The sequence below is a fragment of the Xiphias gladius genome, chromosome 23 (genome assembly GCF_016859285.1).
Source record: "Xiphias gladius isolate SHS-SW01 ecotype Sanya breed wild chromosome 23, ASM1685928v1, whole genome shotgun sequence".
NCBI classification, from domain to species: Eukaryota; Metazoa; Chordata; class Actinopteri; order Istiophoriformes; family Xiphiidae; genus Xiphias; species Xiphias gladius.
Genome location: NC_053422.1, coordinates 12,946,511 through 12,967,414, shown reverse-complemented (window position 1 = coordinate 12,967,414; position 20,904 = coordinate 12,946,511). Strand labels below are relative to the sequence as shown.

The 20,904-nt window shown below is 40.7% G+C and overlaps 2 protein-coding genes and 1 non-coding gene across 7 annotated transcripts in view; 2 read left to right on the top strand and 1 right to left on the bottom strand.

Moving 5' to 3' along the window:
* Window positions 1-2,996: 2,996 nt before the first annotated feature.
* On the bottom strand, window positions 2,997-3,069 carry trnaf-gaa. The gene has a single exon. It is a non-coding gene; the product is annotated as a tRNA-Phe (tRNA).
* Window positions 3,070-3,186: 117 nt separating this feature from the next.
* hs6st2 (heparan sulfate 6-O-sulfotransferase 2) lies at window positions 3,187-6,432 on the top strand. 2 transcript variants are annotated; one of them, XM_040120740.1, is made up of 3 exons: window positions 3,187-3,371; window positions 3,545-4,185; window positions 4,986-6,432. In XM_040120740.1, exons 2-3 carry the CDS (start codon window positions 3,608-3,610, stop codon window positions 5,812-5,814), a joined length of 1,407 nt encoding a protein of 468 aa, XP_039976674.1. In that variant the 5' UTR covers window positions 3,187-3,371; window positions 3,545-3,607; the 3' UTR covers window positions 5,815-6,432. The 2 variants fall into 2 exon arrangements, with proteins under 2 accessions (XP_039976674.1, XP_039976675.1); XM_040120741.1 differs by having other exon boundaries at window positions 3,187-4,185; window positions 4,989-6,432.
* A 1,534-nt stretch (window positions 6,433-7,966) lies between these two features.
* The window catches only part of mbnl3 (muscleblind-like splicing regulator 3), a 29,636-nt gene continuing 16,698 nt past the window's right edge, over window positions 7,967-20,904 (top strand). The window contains exons 1-5 of one of the 4 annotated variants that reach the window (XM_040119315.1): window positions 7,967-8,023; window positions 8,894-9,007; window positions 17,328-17,338; window positions 17,430-17,767; window positions 18,171-18,398. In XM_040119315.1, the coding sequence (XP_039975249.1) occupies window positions 18,225-18,398 (174 nt within the window). In that variant the 5' untranslated portion in view covers window positions 7,967-8,023; window positions 8,894-9,007; window positions 17,328-17,338; window positions 17,430-17,767; window positions 18,171-18,224. Of the gene's footprint in view, window positions 8,024-8,716; window positions 8,788-8,893; window positions 9,008-16,347; window positions 17,339-17,429; window positions 17,768-18,170; window positions 18,399-20,904 lie in introns of those variants that run through there. The other 3 variants (XM_040119312.1, XM_040119313.1, XM_040119316.1) reach the window with 3 other exon arrangements.

Here is a 20,904-nt window from a genome sequence, read left to right as displayed (position 1 = left end):
ATATTGGTACTAACACATTTGTGCTGAATGCGGGAGTTTTACTTGTAATAGAGTATTTTTAAACTGTGACACTGCTACTTTCACTTACTTAAAAGACCGGTAAAGATGTGGGAGAGCATGGTGGGTGTTTGAACCAATTTCAATTCATGGCCCCTCCAGGTAACATCTGAATACAAGAATATAACAACATAACATGATATATAGAATAATATTATATTTAGCCAGAATATTGTGATATCAACGTGGTTCACTGACCCTGTGGAAGTCATTTGAATTTCAACCTTGGGAACTTGCATGATCCATTGATCTACATTAACACTGATGTCCATTTTGCATCACTGGCATGATATGTGACGGGTGTTACATACAGCATAGCACAGTACAGTATAGTATGGTACTAGTTTCAATTTTTCTGGCTACTGAGTGTAAACAGAACATGACACAGGTCATAAAGGGGCTGTAGTAATTATTTTATTCAATAACAACACATGTAAATAGAGAGCACCTGGGAATGAAAAAACATAAGACTACAGATTAACCTTTAAACACCTCAATGGAGTTATGAGTCAAAATGTAATATACTGGATCAGAACTGCATCAAAAACAAATTAAATAAACAAACAAACAGATGTGTTCGTGGCTGTCAGCTATCAATTAAAAAAAAAAAACTGTCAACAAGTTTTTGAGATATGTTACTAAAAAAAAAGAAAAAAACTTTGGAGGAGTTTGATACCACAATTATTTCTTAATATTCTAATCCCGGATCCATAGGCAAATTCGATACAAAACCATCAATCTTCACAAAAGGCAGATCCAGTTGTCATATCTAACTATTATATCCTGAAAGCTTTTAGGTGGCAGAATTTAGGAGGAAAGCTCTCTCTTTTGTCGCCTGAGTGGTCGGCTGATTGTTGAGCGGAGTGATACATCTGTTCACACAGACGATCGTTAGGACTACAGATTCCTCCATCAGTGACGTGTCTCGGCGACCTTACGTCTGTGTTCAGCAGCTGGCCCCTCTTCATCAGCTCGAGAGGATTTAATCGCCCTGCAGACGGATTGATCCGTGGATGACGTCACTGATGAAGGGTATGATCAAGGACGCCAATCAGCAGACGAAACTCTAACACAGGAACCTGCATTTTTTTTTTTTTTGGAACTGTCTGTTAAAGTGCCCCACAGTGTGGTAGAGAGGAGTGTTTGGCCGTGGTGAAATTATTCTCTGTAGGAAAGAAACTGGTTTCAACCCCCCCACCACCACCACCACCCATCTAACTGATAAACCAAAGGTGCTCTGTGAAGCTGTGACGCTTATTTTTCTAAAATCAGCTCAAATTACGTGAAGATGTCCTCAGTTTTTGTGATGTCACAGCGCAGAACCACCACTCAATGAAGTAGACAACGCAAAAAGTGCAACTGAGAGGAGCTGAAAAAAACGTAAATTCAGGAGTTGGGTCAGAGGCTTATGGCTTATTGGTATGAGAGTGGGATTACTGACCAAGGCCTCTGTATGAAGTGACAGTTAAAATTTCATTTTGGAAAGTCGGTCAAATTACTAAAATGTCAAACGAGACACAAAACGAACACAAAGAGAGGAACAACGACCATAAAGTTGTTCAAAATGACCACACACACACAACACATTCTCATATAACAGTTGTGGGAGGCCTCTTACATTTCTGTTTTCGTCTCATAATCTGTCCGTGGGTGTAGGCTATTTGGAGTAACAAATGGCAGCTATTTATTGTTATTATTTCATATTAGAAAATATAAAGCTGTTTATTTGACATTCTTTATTACAATGAATAGAGAGTGTAACCACTTATAATGTACAGTTTACTACTGCCAAGAACCACGGCCCCAGTCTCTCAATCTGTTCACAAAAATCACACAAAGTGGGACAGTTATGAAAATCATGAACATAGGTCCCCCTCAAGCTGACGAGCATTCAATGGGATACTTGTTGAGAGCCAAGTTTTCCAGCATTGAGTGCCTATTTTTATTCCTTGATGACCTCTATGAAAGACTTGAGCCAGGCGAGGAAAGGAGCCAGGTGAGGCTGAATTCAGAAGGCTTTGTAAATGGGACGATTTGTTGTTTCACTGTTCTCTCCAAGTCACAGAGTGATTTACATCCCATCCCAGGACGATGTCATTTTGCCTCCCACCTAACTCTCCATTCTTCAGCCCCGTAAAGGAATCCTTCTCCTCGTGGAAGTGGAAAGTCTATGACCAGGTGTCCCTCTATGGACACAATGAATCCTGGATGTCTGGACATATTTGGAGAGGATTGCCAAAGATGAATCAGGCAGCAAAAAAGATTCTAGTGCACTGAAGAGAGGACATAAGGTGTGATGTGGATGAGAACTTGTGGCCAAATGGAGAAGACAGAGTAGTGTTGTTTATCTGTATCTGTAGCTATCCTATACTACTACGTACGGTGAATATGTATTGTTTTGTAAGGCATTATTGGAATTATTTTAGTTTCGTTTTGTGTATTTGGAATTACTCTATGCAAAAATGGAAATATACCAGTAAAGCCTACTTAAGCATATTGAAGAATTTCTAATTAATTTCTGTGATACATACAGTAAGGTAGCACAGGCCATGGAGTTTTGAAAAAGTGAACTCTATAGGGAGAAACATGTGTTACCAGCTGTAAAAAATACACCTAGATAAGTATAGTTTTAGACAACCCTTAATGTACTCGTGTGTGTTTTGATTTTGCAGTTTTTCTAATAACGTGGTATATGCAATAGCACATTGTAGAAGTACTCTGTTACTAGTAAAAGTGAATCTGTAAATTATCCGACAACCCACAATACCGAGGACGTGATCTCCGAGTCCCCAAGCCGCAGCCACTAACCGGAGATTTCGTTTGAAATGCCATCAATTAGTTAATGTTTTTAAAAGATGTGAAATGTTTATCTTTGCTTTAAAGCCGCCATTAGGACGGAGTCTCAGAGGATAACGCCGAATTTGTGCGCGGTATTAAAATGCCGAAACCCGGGATCGAACCAGGGACCTTTAGATCTTCAGTCTAACGCTCTCCCAACTGAGCTATTTCGGCGATGGATATAGTTCCATTTACATGCTAAATTTACACTAACAGTAAACATGACGAAAGCCTACACCTCATATATGTTTTAGATTGTTTATCGACCATTAACGGGAACACAAACGGTGACAAAGCCCCAGTCGGTTGTTGGGTTAACTTTGCGCCTCCATGGCTCTGGGTCGGAAGGACGTTACACGGTGACGTAACTTAGGTCCCACAATCAGCGCAGAGGCTGCTGGGAAGAAAGATCAAGAATCGCAGGGTGTTGGAGACACGGATCCCGTGCTGCAGAAATTATCTACCTGATACTACTGGTAAAACGAGTCTGTTATTTCAGATGAAACCTCTACGCTTTGCTACTAATAATAAAGCAAAACTTGCCGTCCGTTTTTGTGTGCTAGTCTGGCTAGCTAAGGTTAGCGGGCTAGCAGCGGCATTGTTATTGTTTTCGTATTATTTGGCGGCCATATAAACACTACTCCCCGAGGTTCCCCAGGCGTGGCAGGGGTCTGGACTGCCTGAGTGATGTTTTTCTGTCCGTCGCGGGAAGATGGATGAGAAATCCAGCAGCAGCAGCCACCACCGGCTCCTGATCGTCCTGCTCATGGCGTTGCTCTTTGGCGTCATAATGGTCCAGTACGTGTGCCCGAGCAGGTCCGAGTGCCAGATGCTGCACCACCTGGGATCCTGGTTGAAGGTCGGCAGTGCAACTGGTTCCCGGGGCAGTGGCAGTGAAGCCCAAGACGGGCTCCAAAAGGATCCGTACATTGCAGAAGACGGCGCTCTGGTCCGCTTTGTCCCTCGGTTCAACTTCACCAAAGCCGATTTAAATCGTGTTGTAGACTTCAACATCAAAGGGGATGACGTTATAGTCTTCCTGCACATTCAAAAAACAGGTGGCACGACGTTTGGTCGACACCTGGTGCGGAATATTCAGCTGGAGAGGCCGTGCGAGTGCCACGCAGGTCAGAAGAAGTGTACCTGTTACCGGCCAGGTAAAAAGGAAACCTGGCTCTTTTCCCGTTTCTCCACCGGCTGGAGCTGCGGGCTGCATGCGGACTGGACCGAGCTGACCCGCTGCGTCCCGTCACGCATGGACTCACGAGAGGCTCCCAAGAACTTGCCCAGGTTGGTGAAGATGGAGGGGTACCTACAGTCATTAAACATGACTCATAATAATGATTATATAACTGCAGGCGATTCAGCAGTGCAGCACGCGTGAAGATCGCCTGTGTCCTCAGTTTTGCACAAAAGTATCCACTGCAGGGATGTAAGGAAGTAAACTAAAGTGTAATACAGGTCAAAACGTGTTGGCATTTCATGTGTGCTACAGCCATTAACATACATATTTAATGGAACAGTTTAACCTGGCCTGTTTGAAGATATTATAGCTATTTATTTGTTCATGCGATTTAGCTTTTTGTCTTCATCTTAACTGTGAATTTGAGCCTCGGAGGAGGCCACTGAAGGAAGGAGGTGGTCGAAATCCAGTCTTAATATGATCTTTGAGTATGTACTGTGAAATTTAGGGGGGACAAAATTACCAAAAATTAGATTTAGTGGAAAAACTTTACTAAACCTACTGCACAAGTGATTTTTGTCAAATCAGAACCAGTTAATTATGATAAAAATGAATATAAATGATTTTCTTGTATTTAACACTCACTTCTCTGCCTAGCCCACGTACTGCTTCTCGTCCAATTACATCTATTATCCAAACATTATGATGCGTATTTTGAAATTTTATTACATTTTATACACTACACAATTACTTGAATAATTGAGAAGAATAATAAACACATTGATCAATAATGGAAAACAAACATAAGCTACAGCAATATTTCAAATAGAAAAAAAAAATTGCACTGACATCTTGAGTCTATTTCAGTTATATTATTGCAGACCTAATGTCCTCTTTTTCTCTCCAGTAGGAACTATTATTATATAACTATTTTAAGAGACCCAGTATCACGCTACCTGAGCGAGTGGCGTCATGTGCAGCGTGGTGCCACATGGAAAGCCTCCTTACACGTGTGTGATGGACGTTCACCAACGCTGTCGGAGCTGCCAAGCTGCTACTCAGGAGACGACTGGTCAGGTTGCGCCCTGCAGGAGTTCATGGACTGCCCCTACAATCTAGCCAATAACCGGCAGACCCGCATGCTGGCCGACCTCAGCCTGGTGGGGTGCTACAACGTCTCTGCCATGAGTGACGAAGAGCGCTGGGCAGTACTTCTGGAGAGCGCTAAACGTAATCTACGGGGCATGGCCTTCTTTGGGCTGACGGAGTACCAGCGTAAGACCCAGTACCTATTTGAGCGAACCTTCAACTTGGAGTTCATTGCACCCTTCACGCAGCTCAACGGCACACGTGCCTCCGGTGTTGACGTACCTCCTGAGACACAACACAGAATTCGCCAGCTAAATCGATGGGATGTAGAGCTGTACGAGTATGCCCGTGACCTTTTCCTGCAGCGTTTCCAGGTGGCGAGGCAGCAGGAGCGCAGGCAGGCCAGAGAGAGGCGGCAGCAGGAGAGGAGGCGTCTCCGTGGAAGGCTCCCAACAAAGCAAGGGAGGCAGCTGAAGCCCACAGAAACACCCCATCAGCCTGACAGCCACTCTGTAGTAAATGAGGAGCAGCAGAGGGAGAAGGCCGGTGGAGACATTGTGGAGTCAGAAGTGCTACTCCCAGACTGGTGGGATCTTGATGAGAATAGCACCATGGAGGACTACATGGACAATGTGGAACAGTGGTAGTGACAGGAACAAACAGTAGGGTCTTAATACTAAGTGTGCCAAGTTCTGCCTTGTCTGTTGTCAGTGAACCCAAGTTATTTTTAGTATATGCCCTCCACTATTTTTTTCTCACCATGACCTGTTTTAACTGACACATTTATTTATTGATACTGATTGTATTTCTTTGCCACAACTGACATTCATAATTGATAATGGATGGGTTTCCTGACAGAAAGAGAGGCTGCTCTAGCTACTTGCAATCCTATACCTTTCAGTGTTCACACAAGACTTCTAGACTGTTCTCCTGGCTTTTAAACACATCTGAAATCTGTGATGTAGCCTGGAATGAGGGGAAGTTTATTTTTTCTTTGTCAAAAGAAACAATGTAATACCTGTTTCTATTTAAAAAACAAATATGCTACTGTTTGTGATTAACAATCTTTATGTTGACAGATTGTACTCTTGTATGAAATGCGCACAGTTTAAAATGTACCGGTGTGTTTAAATGTCTCTTAAGTGACAGAAAAGGAGGATTGAATTTTCATATATACCTCAATGTGTTGCATTAACTGCTAATGATGTAAAATTACTGAATGTGTCCCAAGTCTCAATTTTTATATAAAAATCCTTTTACATTTACTCAGCTATTGTTATATTCTTGCCATACAGAGCTACCTTCTTTCTGTGTCTGTCCTCTTGTCTGATCATGTGCACAAAAGACTGCATGCTTTTGTGTTGCACTTGCAAACCTCGGGAACACCAGCAGGGTGCGCTGACGTACTTTTAAGTAAATCTCAACTTCCTGAGTGGAGATACTGAGGTGACGGTTGACATCACAGCTTATTCTTGAATTTGGTTGGATAGGGTTTGAACCATTTTTCAGTCTGATCCTCAGGGGATTTAATAGAGGGATCAGCTTTGACAGCTGCTCCTAAATTTTGAAGAATTACTATTCAATTTATTGAAAATGCTCAAAATTTTATTGAGGTTATTGGATTGTGAAAAGGAGGGATTACTTGTTAATCGGTACACAGTTGCATTGCCAGAAATGGTTGAGGGATGAGAACGTCTTATATGCAGTTCACTGTCCACGTCCTATATACCATATTATGACAACTAAATTTTAGTGTATGTTTAAATTGGGATTGGAGCATGAAAAACCTGAATCCTATGTTCAGATTTGTTGTACATTTTTTGTCTCTGTCAAAATTAGAAACTAATGTCAAAAACCTGAAAACCCAACAAGCAGCCAAATATAAAACCATGATCACACCCAAGTAGCTTATCTCCTTGATAGGAAAGCATGCTGTTCTTCTAACTTCATTTCTTGTTTTGGACTACTTTGAACAAATTCGGCAGTGGTGTAGATACTGTCTGTTTTCACCTAACAAAAAAGGTGATTTTAGATAAATTATTCATTGGCCATATTATAGGCTTAAAGACTATCCGTTACCAATTCCTGTAATTATTTTTTATCAAATGAACTGTTTTGTTAATGGTTAATATCTCATTTACAAATGCTTTACATATCAGTAATAACCCATTAATAATAACTTTTGGGTTGCCAATTTGTGCAAAGTCCTCCTCCAGCACAACACTTTGCTAGCACTGAAGACCCCTTGAGACCTCTCCAAGCCATCAAATATGCAATTATAAATGTTTATAAGCCATTAGTAAAGGCGAATAGGTTTCTCATTTTGGAACAAATATAAACATATATACATTTAATAAATAATTAATAAATCGTACTGCAATGATCCATCAACTCTGTAGTGATAAATGTTGATAAATGTTTATAAATGGATTAAAGTCCAGACGTCCGGCAGCCCTTTTCCAGAAGGTAGGTGGTCAAATTGGAAGGGTATCCCTCATAAATTAAAGAGCTAAAAAGACAAAAGTGTAGTGATTGGGGAGGATTTTCCAGTTCTGGCAACCCAAACTTTGTTCTATTTAATGGTGTACTGATCTATAAAGTAAATGGCAAATGATTTATTAACCAGTAACAGAGCCACTGATTACAGTTTATAAACCCTTCATTAATGGTACCTTATCAGAAGGTGGTACTGATTGTTAAGCCAAACAAATGTGGAAAACTTGTGATAGCTGGCTTTATTATGAAAAAACATACGGTGTCCGGAAGTACAGTGTTGGTATAACAGCAATTTACTACCATCTGGCTGAATAATTGAGGAGCGCTCTTCTACCTGCATGTTTTGGCTGCCATGTAAATGTAAGGAGTAAGAATGAGTACTATACCGATTTTTTGTGGCAGTTTTATTCATTTTAAACCTTTAAAAGCGCGACAAGCATGAACACATCGCCGCCTTTGTTAACGCGTTCTGAACGGGTTTTGGAATTTTTCGCTTAGGCGGACGTTAGGTTTAAATTTTGACCGTTGACGTTAGCTTTTGCAAAAAAGCCCAACTCTTAAGCGGTAATTTTTTAGCCAAACCGCTATCCTGATATTTTAAATACAGTTAAACTGGGTTAGCCTTTATATCATATCCTTAAAATGACAGCACGCAGTTTGACTAACCTTATAGTTGGATTTAATTTTTTTTTTTTTTTTTTGTGGCTATCGTTAATCTGACCAGATTGACACAGGGGCGAAATATCTTTGTAACTGTCAGCCTTCAGCGGCGCTGACCGTAAGTAATAATGGAAGGAAAGTCTGTTAATCCGCCTTGTACGTGTGTAAAACAATGCACACGTAGTTGTACCTATAGCCGTGCCTACCTGCGATGTCTTTATGGCAGCTTACCTTTTTTCGTCGTGACTTTGATTTCCCCCGGTGCTAATGATGTTATCTAGTAAACGTAAGCAAACACACACACACTCCCTCTCTCCCAACTCCTCCCTCACCATTTTGCCCTGCCTCTAATTTTTTTTAAATCTGTTATTCTGCTGTGTGTTGCAGCCGAGCAATTTTAGTTGCAGCTAACATTTCAGCTGCCAGTCAGACTCTTCGCTTCTTCTTTCTTTCACTCCGCGGCGGTAACGCGTTTTTTTTTTTTTTTTTTTTTTTTTTTTTGTACTTGCTTCGATATTATTATTTCTAGTTAGCGATAACGCGCCTTTTTTCTTATTGTTTCACTTCCAGGTAATGCTGAGTGTATACCAGGCCAACAACGTGTCTTTGTGGAAAATACCCATGTAAACTGTCGTTAATTTAGGAGAAGACATTTGAGCCTGCATACGATTGGACCACAAACAGGTAAGAGGCTGAGCACGACTGGCGCAGATTGCAGCAATATTAATGCTACCTGACGCATTTAAATAACTAAATTTAGCAGTGAATTCTATTTAATCCATGTTGCAGTCGTTTAAAATGCTTCTTCCAGCCTGCCTGTTGCGTGGAAGCTCAAAGCTGCCTTTGTTATCCTTAGATACGAGCGTAATTGTGGGGTTACACGTAGGCAAAACAGTAATAACATTTACATTTAACATGCTGTGCTGAAAGCTGGCAGCTATTCTCTGCATGGATTCAAAGCAAAGCCGCCTAAGATATGACAGCTGCTTACAGCTGTCATATCTTAGTCTGGGATCTGCGCACAAAGGTTTTGATTGAATACACTATTTTGGATTTTATTGGAGGTCCTTACGGTGCCAGTAGTTCAAATGCAAGCTGGCTTTTGTTATCATGAGAGCGAAGAGCAAAAACATGTATGTGTAATGTGTGTGTGTTCTGCAGCCGGCATCCATACATGTGTGCAGTCAGTGCAGGAGGTTGGGTCTTGTCCTTGTTTAACTTAAGGGGTCAGACACGCAAGCCATGGCATACTGTGTTGTCACTACTTGGCTACCTACTCTGTATACATTTCCAGTGTATGTATTGCCCTCATCTTGTCTTAGTTAACAATACAGCCAGTCAAGACAAGTTCACACTCCCTTCAGGCTGTAGACTCTGCACCAGTCCAGCTAGTTTTTCTTTACTTAACATAAACACAGATAAACTGACAAACATATACAAGCATACCGACATATTTCTCACATAACCTGTTTTCTTATCCCCCTTTCACACAGGCACACAAATTAACTGCCTGGGATGCTCCATTTTTTATGCTATAAATAAAACCTTTCACCAACAATGTTTCACCAATAACAAATCAAATGTGTTATGCTGACAAATACATTATTGGTTCAGCTATAATGGCTACAGTTTTTCCACACAGTTAACTTTCATTATCTCACTACAGGGATGTGAAACCCCCAGCTCAAACCGGTATTATAGCGCAGTAAAATGAAACTTTCCCTTCATTCAGTCCTTTCTGAAGCAAAACTTTTAAGTGCAATGGGCAAGTTATACTGAATCATTCCAAGTATTCATGCTTTGTGTAGGTTATATTGTCCTGTATAATGGAATAGGCTTGTTGTATGTTTGTTTGAATTGGAGCTGTGGTGCTTTAATGAGCTGAAAGGATTATTGATACTTAACCTAATTACTTTGCTCCCTCCCTTCAGGCTGCTGGCTTTCACTCTCATTGTGATTTATGTCTCTCTCACCTTGTGCTTTTTAATCAATCACCTGGTCATTGATGTTAACCTGTTTTGCACTCGACCTTGTCAGTGCTCTCAAAAGAGTTGTCTGTTTAGTGAACTGTAACACAGGTATCATTTGGATGGCGATCAGAGTTGTGTTTTCACAGCTTCAGTATTTGTCATAAAACTACCTGTGCTTCTAAAAATGGAATTCAGTGGGCTTTTGGGAATTGGGGAACGCCAGATTTAAAAAAAAAAAAAAAATCCCACAGGAAACACCACAGATTCTCGTGTGAAACTAAACTGACACACAGATCCGAGCTTAAGTGTTTTTTCCAGTGTATAAATGCTAAAATCCCTCACTGGCTTTCCCCAGTCTGTTAAATGCTGAACTCCAGCAGTTTTAGGATCCCTTAGTTCTCTCATTTGACAGTCCAAATTTTCACGTGCCCAATAATGTAAAACAATTCACTACAATAGAGCAAGTTTAAATAGAGCAAGCTAAAATTTCTACACATTGACTGCACAAGTCGTTTTAATGCTTGAAGTTCAATTGAATCTTCAACTCTTTTTCAGCACTTTCACTTAAGCTGAAACTTCATCTTAAATCAGTGTTCACACTTAAACTGACAGTTTAAGCTCTTACATTTAAACTGTCATTTCAATATATAACACTTTTAAGTGTTTGTATTTAGACTGCCACTTCAACTTATTTCAGTCTCTCAACTATTTCAAATATTTGAACTGCAAAAGTTCAGCTGCAAATTTTCCAGCAAATGTGAGGTGTTAGCCATAACACCTCACATTCCCAATTAACACATTTTCTCAAAGCTCGTAATGTAGAGCAGTTCATAAGTTCACCAGAAGAGCAAGCTTTAATTTCTACACAACAACATTTAAGCTCCTTTCCTGGTTTTAATTCTGCTGAATCTTTAACTCTTTTTGGTATTTTCTCTTCAACTGATATTAACTTCACCCAGCACTCTCACTTAAATTGACACTTCAACTTCATTCAATACTAGGCATTAACTGAAATTTAAACTTATTCCAGTGCTTCAATTTTAACTTTCATTTCACCTTTTTTAAGTACAGTAATTGTATTTCAATCACCACTTCAACTTCTTTCAGTGTTTCAATTATTTCAAATCTTTCAAGTGCAAATTTACTATAGTGAGCATGCTACAGGCTACATTCTTTTCTTCCAAGAATGTAGCCTTTTATAGTTTTATAATTGTTTTGTTTACTTTTCTTTTTTTAGCCTGTAAGACTTAATATTCACATTTTATGCTTTACATTTAACTGAACTGCAGTAGTTTGTTTTTCATAATTCTTTTGTTCTCTCTGTCAACCTCCTGTATTACACTGTAAAACTTTACATTTCCATTTATTGCTTTTGCCCAGTGCTCTTAATCTAGAGCAATTCAAAATAATGTAACAGCTGAGCAAGCTAAAACTCGTAAACCACCAAAATTGCCATCCACCACTGGCCAGAAATTACAGTGAGGGACATGGCAATTAAAATTTTCTCCTGCCTATACAATGATTGTGCAATAGAAAGAAGCAAAGGGAAAAATCTAAGAGTAGAAATAAAAGCCGTCTATTTTCCTCACAAGTGTTCATGTGCCACCCTGCCTTTCACTGAATGTATGTCTGTCACTTTATAGTTTTATTCATATAAAGCTATCTATTATTGTGAACAGATAAGGTGCCAGGCAGTTGATCTAGGTGGCACCCAGCCTAAACACCAGCCATAATGCAGACGTCAGAGCTCCGGTGAAGGTTACACTGTCGGTAGCCCTTTGGTGCACTGTGTTTGATGAGGGACGCAGTGCGCCGGAGTCAACAGTAGCCACCCCCATCCGTCTTCCTTATACTTCCCCACATCCTGTTCCACCTACATGTTGATCCCCACCTACTGACTAGTGACTGATGTAGCCCCTCTTCTCCCTGCAGACACCTGGAAGACAGGACAACATCATAATGACTGTTATAACAAGGGCAGTCTGTATTTATTTATCATTCCGCATCCCTGCATATGACTGTTTACACTGGTTTGCAAAGGTCGGACAAGTTCAGTAGGCCATAAATTATTTCTGTTCAAAATGTACACTCCTTAATACAGCTGGCTTATATTTAGGTGGGAATGTATTTGAGACTTTTGGTGGCATTTCTAAGTAGTTCTGTGTATTAGAACATAAACGATTTGTCGATGAATTGAGCAGTTGATCGACAGAAAATTAATTGGTGGCTATTTCATTAATCTCTTTAGTAACTTTTCAAGCAAAAATGCCAAACTTTTGTCTGGTTCCAGCCTCTCAAATGTGAGGATTTGCTAATTTTCTTTATTATTTATGATATTAGATTGAATATAATATTAATTAATTGCAGCTGTAGTGTATATTTTAAGGTTTGATGATGCATTTTATTTTAAATTTACTATCCTAGCAGCATGGCTAAAGCTTATTTCACGCTTTCTTATATATATATTTTCCTTTGTGCTGTGTTTTGTTAAGTGCTTTAACCTATTCATCAGTCTTGAGAGGGACAACACTGAGATAGCTGTGGTGTGTGGGCTGTAACTGCACAATAATTCTGCCTCAAGCATGTAGCATCAAACCCTTGTCTCTTAAACAGAATTTTTGATCAATATTTAGCTATAAGAGTAATTCAAGCCAAACTTCTCCTTTTTTTTTCCACTCCTATTGTTTCTTCATCTGTATTTTAATTAGTTGCTCCTCCGCTGTTTGTTAAGCTTGTGTATCTTCTGGGCTCCTTATGCTTTATCTCTGCTGTGCTAGGTATTGTTGTGCAATATATCAGCTTGACAGTAAATGTTTAATTTCCGACTGAAGCATGGATGGATTAATGAGTGGTCCTACCGGGCACAGGTCCAGGGGCCCCCTGACCACTTGGGCCCCTGAGTGTCTGTATGAAGTGACTGGTAATATTTCTTGTTTGAAAATCACAGAGCTTAGTTAAAAGACACAACATGACTACAAAGACATGCAAAACGATCACAAAAGAAACACAAAATGACCACAAAGATATGTAAAACGACAACAAAAGGAAATACAATGATGATAAAGACACAACCTGAGCTACAAGAGACGCAAAACTACTAAAAAGAAGCACAAAACGACTACAAAAAGTCAAAAATTGCAATAAAAAAACAAAATTACCACAAACTTTCAGTCTTCGGGTCCTATATAGGAGAGGTGGGGAGCCTTTAATTGACTGTCCCCAGGGGGCCAATTTTCTCATAATCTGCCCAAGACCCGAAGGACCTTTATTTCTAAAGAGTGCTATCTTTTAAAGAAGAATGCTGATGAGGGCGCATAACATCAAGTAAATGCGAGTACGCATATTTTGCTTCATGCAGATATTTCATATGCCTGTTTTGGTACATTTTGGGGGAATGTGGCTCTGTTTTTTGAGTTTCTTACAGATATGTGACATCTTTGAAGACAGTCATTAGTATTTTTTTATCCTGTATTTTTTTGAGTGTTGGTACATTTAGATGGATTGCTGCATTTTGGACTGAAATTCTGCATTTTTATAAAGATGCAATGTACTGTTGGATTTACCCCTAGTGGTTATATTTGCCTACTGCTGTTGCTAAATTTGGAATTGACTAATGTGCAGATTAGTCAGAAGGTGTATTTACACAGTGGAGTCCATCAAAACCCTTGGTGGCATGACTGCTTTTTAAACATGCTAGAGGCATGTCCTATGAATGGCAATGCCAGGCTCTTGTTCTTTCAGTCTGCTGTGGTCCAGATTGAGATATCACAGCAACTTCCAAATGGATTGCCATTAAATTTGGTACACACATTCATGGTCCTCAGACATTTAATCCTAATGACTTTCATGACCCCCTGACTTTTCATATAGCACCACCAGCAAGTCAGAGTTTTTATTATCCAATGGAATATCTACTTGATAGATTGGCACAAAATTCGGTACAGTCATGACATTTATGGTTCCCCGGTGTTGATCCTAATGATTTTGGTGATCTCCTGATTTTTCCTTTAGTGTTAACATGAAGGCGACATTTATGCTTTTTAGTGAGGTACCAATATTGGTTAGATTGCAATTGTGATGGAAATCTTGTGAGCTGGTTCACTCTTGATGGGAGAAGTTTCAGGAGACCACGATGTCTTAAGCAGAAGCATTTATTGAAACTCAGTCAAAGCAATACAAGTTGACACTGTGTAATGCCACCCAGTTCTGAAGGTCATCTTCCTTGCAGACCACATTTAAACCCATATAAAACTTACTACATGTCCAAATAAGGATATTCTTCATGGAACCACAGCACTTTATCCTACATGTGTGAAGATTACATTGGGACCAAATCCTGAATGTTAAATCACATTCCCTAAGTCAAGTTGTATATATCATGCAATACTTTATCAAGGGAAGACAGTCTATCCCGGAGATGAAGGGCCCCTGTGTTATGACTGTTCACTCCCTCGACCGGAGGCCCAGTCCATCATATCTTTAAGACCTTGGTTACTTATGGTAACTGCCATTGGGGACTGGGCCAGCTTGACTCTATCAATGTCTTCACAGCTCTTCTTGAGACAGACAAGGTACTATTGCTTTTAGGGTCTACTTGTAAGATACCTGTGGAAACATTGCCAGTTACTACTTAAAGACCTAAAGAGGGTAAAATTTCTACACAGCTATAAAAGTTGGTACACACATTCATGACTCTCAGGATGAACTTAAGAACTTTGGTGATCCCCTGACTTTTCCTCGAGAGTCATCATTAGGTCAAAATTGTAATTTGTCCAGTGCTTTCGTTTATGACCAAATACCTGCAAATGTTTGCATGTTAATACGCTAAACATCAGCATGTTAGCATGTTAACATTTTGCTAATATTTAGCCTAAAGCTCTGAAGCTGTATGAGCACAGCCTCACAGAGCTAGTAGTATGGCTGCAGAATGTTGTTGTTGTTTATGTGATAGTTGTTCCTGAGTACAAATTTTGTACTCGGAGTCATCTGTCCATGTTCATGTCCCTACATTTCTGCATTCAGGGATAAACTGGTTGCCCCCGCTTACGTGTAGCTAATTCATAATAACTTACTTGCTGTCTTGTCTGAATGTCAGATCTACTAGCTTACCAGTAGCTCTTAGGGGTTGTTCTGCCTGTTCATGAACATGTTGTAACAAACACAATACCCAAGTAGGCATGTCACATTTAACCCACTTACGCGCTATGCCATGGCAGGATTTCTCTATTTTTAACTGTCCCCATTGTCTTCCAGTAGCCGTAAAAGCCCCGATAGAGGCCATAGGCAAAGCTAAAAAGGAAAGGTTTGGTTGGTAAAATTTTTGAGGGGGTGAAACAACTGTAAAGCATGTATCATTCATAGGTCATTACTGTGCATATTCAAAGGTACAGGGTGCAGTATAAACCAGAATGGCTTTGGAGGAGAGCCAGTATTGCTGCGTAGCTTTCCAAGAATGGTTGTAATGGCAACTGTGCGCCATTTGGTGTCTGGTTGTGGCTAGAGCGAGGAGAGGAAGTGAGGAGCGTTGCTGAGAAGCATTGTGATGATGCGGGTTGCATATTGCTGAGCTGCGTCATCATGGTGTTCGTAAGCAAGAGAGTTTGACACTCATGTGGACCTGAATGCAGGACAGGCAAAGCTGCAGGAGGAGTGCTTGTCTTGTCCCCCTGAGAAAAGTTTCTATTGATCTGTACGTAGGCTGGGCAGAGGAGGAGGTACAGACAAGCATAATGATTAAGCAAGTAAACCAATAGTTGTACCTGCTCATCTGTCATTCCTGCCCTTCTTTTTGTGTGGGGGGGTGCTCTTTGTTCTTGTGTTTGAAGGTGGGTGTATCAATTCAATTGCCACCTCCCCGTTTTCCCTCCTACTCCCACTCCACTGCAGTGTGCTCCTACTGGGCTGTCTAGCTGCATGCTCTCATACACACACACACACACACACACACACACACACACACACACACACACACACGTCGCTTCCTCCGTCTGTGTCTGCCACCATCAGACACAGGGACTGATAATATCTGCTCCAAACCCCCCCCCCCTCCTATTTTTTATACTCCTCTCCTGCATCCCGCCTATTGTTTATTCACTTTGTGCATTCATGTACTACCATGTCTCATACAAAGTAGCCCTCCTTTCTCTTTAATTTTTCTCATGTCCGAAATGCAGTTTGGACTTTGCCTTCCCCTGGGAAGCAAAACTGTAGTTTCTTCTTTGTGCGTATCTTTATTGAGCCACCACTGATTGTTATCTGTATTCAGTTAGTGTCCGGACGCGTCACTCTGCTTTCTCACAGCATGCATCTTCCTTGCATCACACAACAGTATAGTCCACTCTTTGAATAAGACATAACTTACTCCTCCTTGTCTGTGAGAAGACAAAGCTGTTTGAGGTCAGCTCAGAGTTGTGTACAGTTTGAATATTAACATGTGGCTCAGCCATGACTGTGCTGTACCAGTGAAAAAAGGCTGGGAGGAACAAGGACGGTCTCTGTTGAGGGAGGAGCTGCTGTGGAAACTGCCCTGTCATTGGTTGGTGATGTGATCTGCCTGCCTGCAAAAGATTGCTGGATTGGCTGCTGCTTTGCATTGAGCGCAGCAGCTGCAGTTGTGAAGAATTACCCCTTCTCTTTCTGCCCTGTCTCTCTCTTTCCTGCTTCCTCCCTTCACATTTATAACTGTCTGGGAATCATCGGTGTCGACCACACGTGCCAGCCTGTGCCACTTCAAGGACACTGCTTTTCACAGTATATTGCAAGATTCATGTCAAGCTGGTCAATTACTTTCTGCTCCGTGGAGCTCAGGGGAGTTGAAGTGACGTCTCTGTCCTGCTTTCAGTCTCCCTCCATCCCCTCTCTCCCTCTCTCTCTCTCGTATCACTTAATCAAGACATAGCTTGCCCTTTGCTGTTCATTGCTGCCTCCCTCCTTCCCGTATGCTCTGCTCCCCTATTTGTTTGTCTTTATTCTCTTTGGCTCTTTCCCTTCCACCCTCCTGCCTCGTGGTCCTCGTCACCCTTCGCTGAGACAAGCTCTACACAAGGTTGTAGCTTTTACATTAACAAAATTTTCTCTTCAACAGGCTGCTGGTTTGTTAATGATTTGGATTAATGTATGCCTTTCTGTTTTTATAGTCCACAGCAAGACAACAAGCAAGGACATGCAGAAGACAGGTCAGTGAGGAGGATGACAACAGAAGAATAAGAGACAGCGAAGGAGGGATGAGAAAGAGACTGAACTAAAAGGAGGAAGTGGAACTCTGAAGTGCCTACTGCGAGGGGTTGTGTGCTGCTGTCTGACTTTGCTGGATGAGAGCAGGACGGGACTCAGTGTGTTTGGCCTTGAATGGAGGCTATATTTTATCCTGACAGCCACAGAGTTATCCATCCAATGTTGCTGAGCTGCAGTCCCCATATACCCTGAGCTGAGCTGCCACCTCATCTCATCAGTGCAAGGAAACCATCCCTATAAGGTTCTGCTTTGTTTGTTCTACAGAAATCTTCCTTTTCAGGCTGTTCAAACATAACTAGCTCTATAGAGACTGCCACAGCCTTGGCGATGTTGACGTGAATGTAACAGTGACTTACGGTGGGCGTCATTTGATTTAGGTGAAGGCGTAGACACTCAGCACCATATCCAAGCATGCCAGAGTGATGTCCTCAGAGTAGTTTCTGTTTTTTCTTTTTTCTTTTTTTTTTTCGAGACAGAGCTGGACTCTGCTCACAGCCAAGCCCCTCTATCTCACTCCAGTAAAACCTCAGCTGCCACATTTCCCAGGAAGAACTAATAAACATCCCCCAAAATACATCAACTAAAAGGACTTGCTGCCTCTTTGCTCTGAGGAAAAACTGAAAATATTTTTATTTATTCATCAGACAGTTTTCCGTCCATCTGCCCCCACCACTGTTCAGTGTTTGTGAGCGTCTCTGATGGCTGTCAGCATGACCATGGGACGGGACACCAAATGGCTGACTCTGGAAGTGTGTCGTGAGTTTCAGAGAGGTACCTGCTCAAGGTCTGATGCCGAGTGCAAGTTTGCCCACCCCTCCCGGAGCTGCCATGTGGAGAATGGTCGAGTCATCGCCTGCTTTGACTCACTGAAGGTAAAAATGCAACAGACATTTCACTAATCATCCGTTCTCGCCGTATTGAATCAGATTTGTTTAGACACATGTATTATGGTTAACATCAGGTTAGTTGATGCCTTTTGGCTCTGTGTAGTGTTGTATAAATACTGAAGTTAAGGTGGTGCCCGCTTATTTGACACTTATACACAAACACACCCACAGACTTTTATAGTGGAGGTGGACTTAAGTTCAGGTGAAGTGGCCCACCTTTAGGGAAACAGCAGAGGTGCTAATTCATACATCAAATGCCATATACTTAATGAGTATGACTATGGTTTAGGGCGTCATCTGCTAATTGAATTGTTCAAGAGAGAAAGATGTGTCACGAACAGCTTAACAATTTCCTGGCAGAAACCTTGCATACTATGTCAGTTTGTCAGTTAATCCACCATTTTTAACGCTACTAAGATTTTCTAAACACTATTTTTGTCAGAATTTTTCTAATTACATCTATATATCCTTGTGATTCTGGGACTGGTCACTTCAGGAATGTTTATCATTATTTTATGTCGTTGTGATTATGCTGTGGCTTTTTAATATAGTGAATTATGATGAACAAGTTTTTTATCTATTTTAATCATTAAAAAAGTCACATGTACCTCAGAATTATTTTAAAATTTTTGAGAATACAAATTGAATGAAATTTACATTTTTGATCTGTCATCATGCAGTCTAAGGCAATGAATTTCAGCTAAGGGTGGGTGATGTGGATAAAATATTTTATCACAGTTTAAGCAGTTCTATTTCATGATAGCAATATATTTTGCTGTCATGATATAGTACAACAAAAACTTGTTGATGAAATATCTAATGTGTATGAAGTTGATTTTTGCCAGATACTATAGATTTGAGAGACAGGCAGGTAACGTGGGTAGAGAGACAGGGGATGACACAAAAAGCCTAGATTATAACCAGTAATGTTGCAGCTACATGGTGCGTGTCCTACACCACTAGGTTACCATGACGCCAAATTAAGGTACTTCACTACGCCGATTAAAATTTCTGTAAATCCAATATTTCCATAAACCAGTCTTGCTCACTAATTTGCAACATTGCTTTCAATTATAATAATAATATTAATACAACCACACTAAATGGATAGTTACCATTCTATAAATGGTTTTAAAAAGTCTCTAATGATGGACAATTTTGTCTCATGGTATATGTAAGGGATAACTCTGGACAAGTTGTATGTTCTGTGATTGTAATGGATATAATTGCCTCTGTGGAATATCTAACGTTATTTAAGAAGTCCTCTTTTTCCTCCTACTGTTAGTTTACTTCAATGTCCAGTCTCACAAAAATAATTTAAAAAAATGGAAATTAACTTTTCTCACTGTGCAGCTGTTTAGCTATATTTTTTATTGGTTACACAAAGACCCTAGCTCTAAGGTCTTTAGCTAAGCCTCACTGTTGCTATCATTACTTAAAGTTTAATACTGCCACATTAATTTAGAACTGAAATCAAATACATACATCATAGGTGTCCACTTATACTGTCTGGTTAACTAAAAGTTAATCCACATCTTTCAGCCAATCAGAACCAAAGCTTCTCAGTGGCTATGGTATACAGTGTCATATTGCCCAACCCTAATTTAAAGCAGACAAACTGACATAGGATTCTTTATATCTAAACACACATAGATATGTATAACAATGTCAGAAAAATGTCCTTTGTTATCAAGTTTTATTGTTTCCATTATGCCCAGACGTAATCTACTGCTCTGCTGATGGTCAGTTTCTCCACCACTGATGTGGGCTAGTCGGTCGTGCTGCTTCAACTTCGCTACAGCTGCTCTCCTGACCCTCGTCCTCTCTCCTCCACCACAAAACCACAACACTAGTACTACTCATACACAGCAGAAAAACTAACAGTCTGACAAGTGATGATGCTTTACTGTATTTTAGAAGAGCTCCGACTGTCAATTGCCAATTGTGCTAAAATCGAAAAATAGACTGTTGCTGTGTCAGTGTGTGCATATGCGTCTGGATGCATGTGTGTTTGCAAGAGATTTTGCTTGACCAGCTTTCCTGCAGCGAAAAAAGTGAGACCCAGACAAGGGGCTTTCTGTCTGATTGCAGCTGCTGTCTCCTCGTTTATTGAGTTAGAATTTATTATTCAGCCATTTTTCTGTGTTATGTCCTCCAGAGCAGGAGGGAGATGGAGAGGGAGAGAGAGGGAGAGAAAAAGAGAGGGGGCCTAGCAACAGCACAGGAGTGCCTACCCATTGGATAGTTTGATCTTCCTGAGTGGCACGGCTGTTTTTAGCACAGAGCAACAGCCTGGCTCTGCACTGGTTGCATTGATGGGAGAAAGAGGTGAACTGCTTTGTACCAAAGGCAGTGAACAAGCATTGAAGGCCACGTTTGGCTGTTTGAAGCACCGGGGTCATGTTGTTAGTTTGAGAAGGACCTGAAGTTGGTGACAGTTGAAGGTCAAAGCAGCTTTCTTTATCAGGAGCTGCTGCAGGGCTTTGGTGCC

Bases quoted from the DNA above. Each gene is read 5' to 3' on its own strand.
- hs6st2 (XM_040120740.1), top strand. From the start codon at position 3,608: ATGGATGAGAAATCCAGCAGCAGCAGCCACCACCGGCTCCTGATCGTC. The intron at 4,186-4,985 runs GTTGGTGAAGAT...TTTTCTCTCCAG, and splicing joins GCTCCCAAGAACTTGCCCAG to TAGGAACTATTATTATATAA.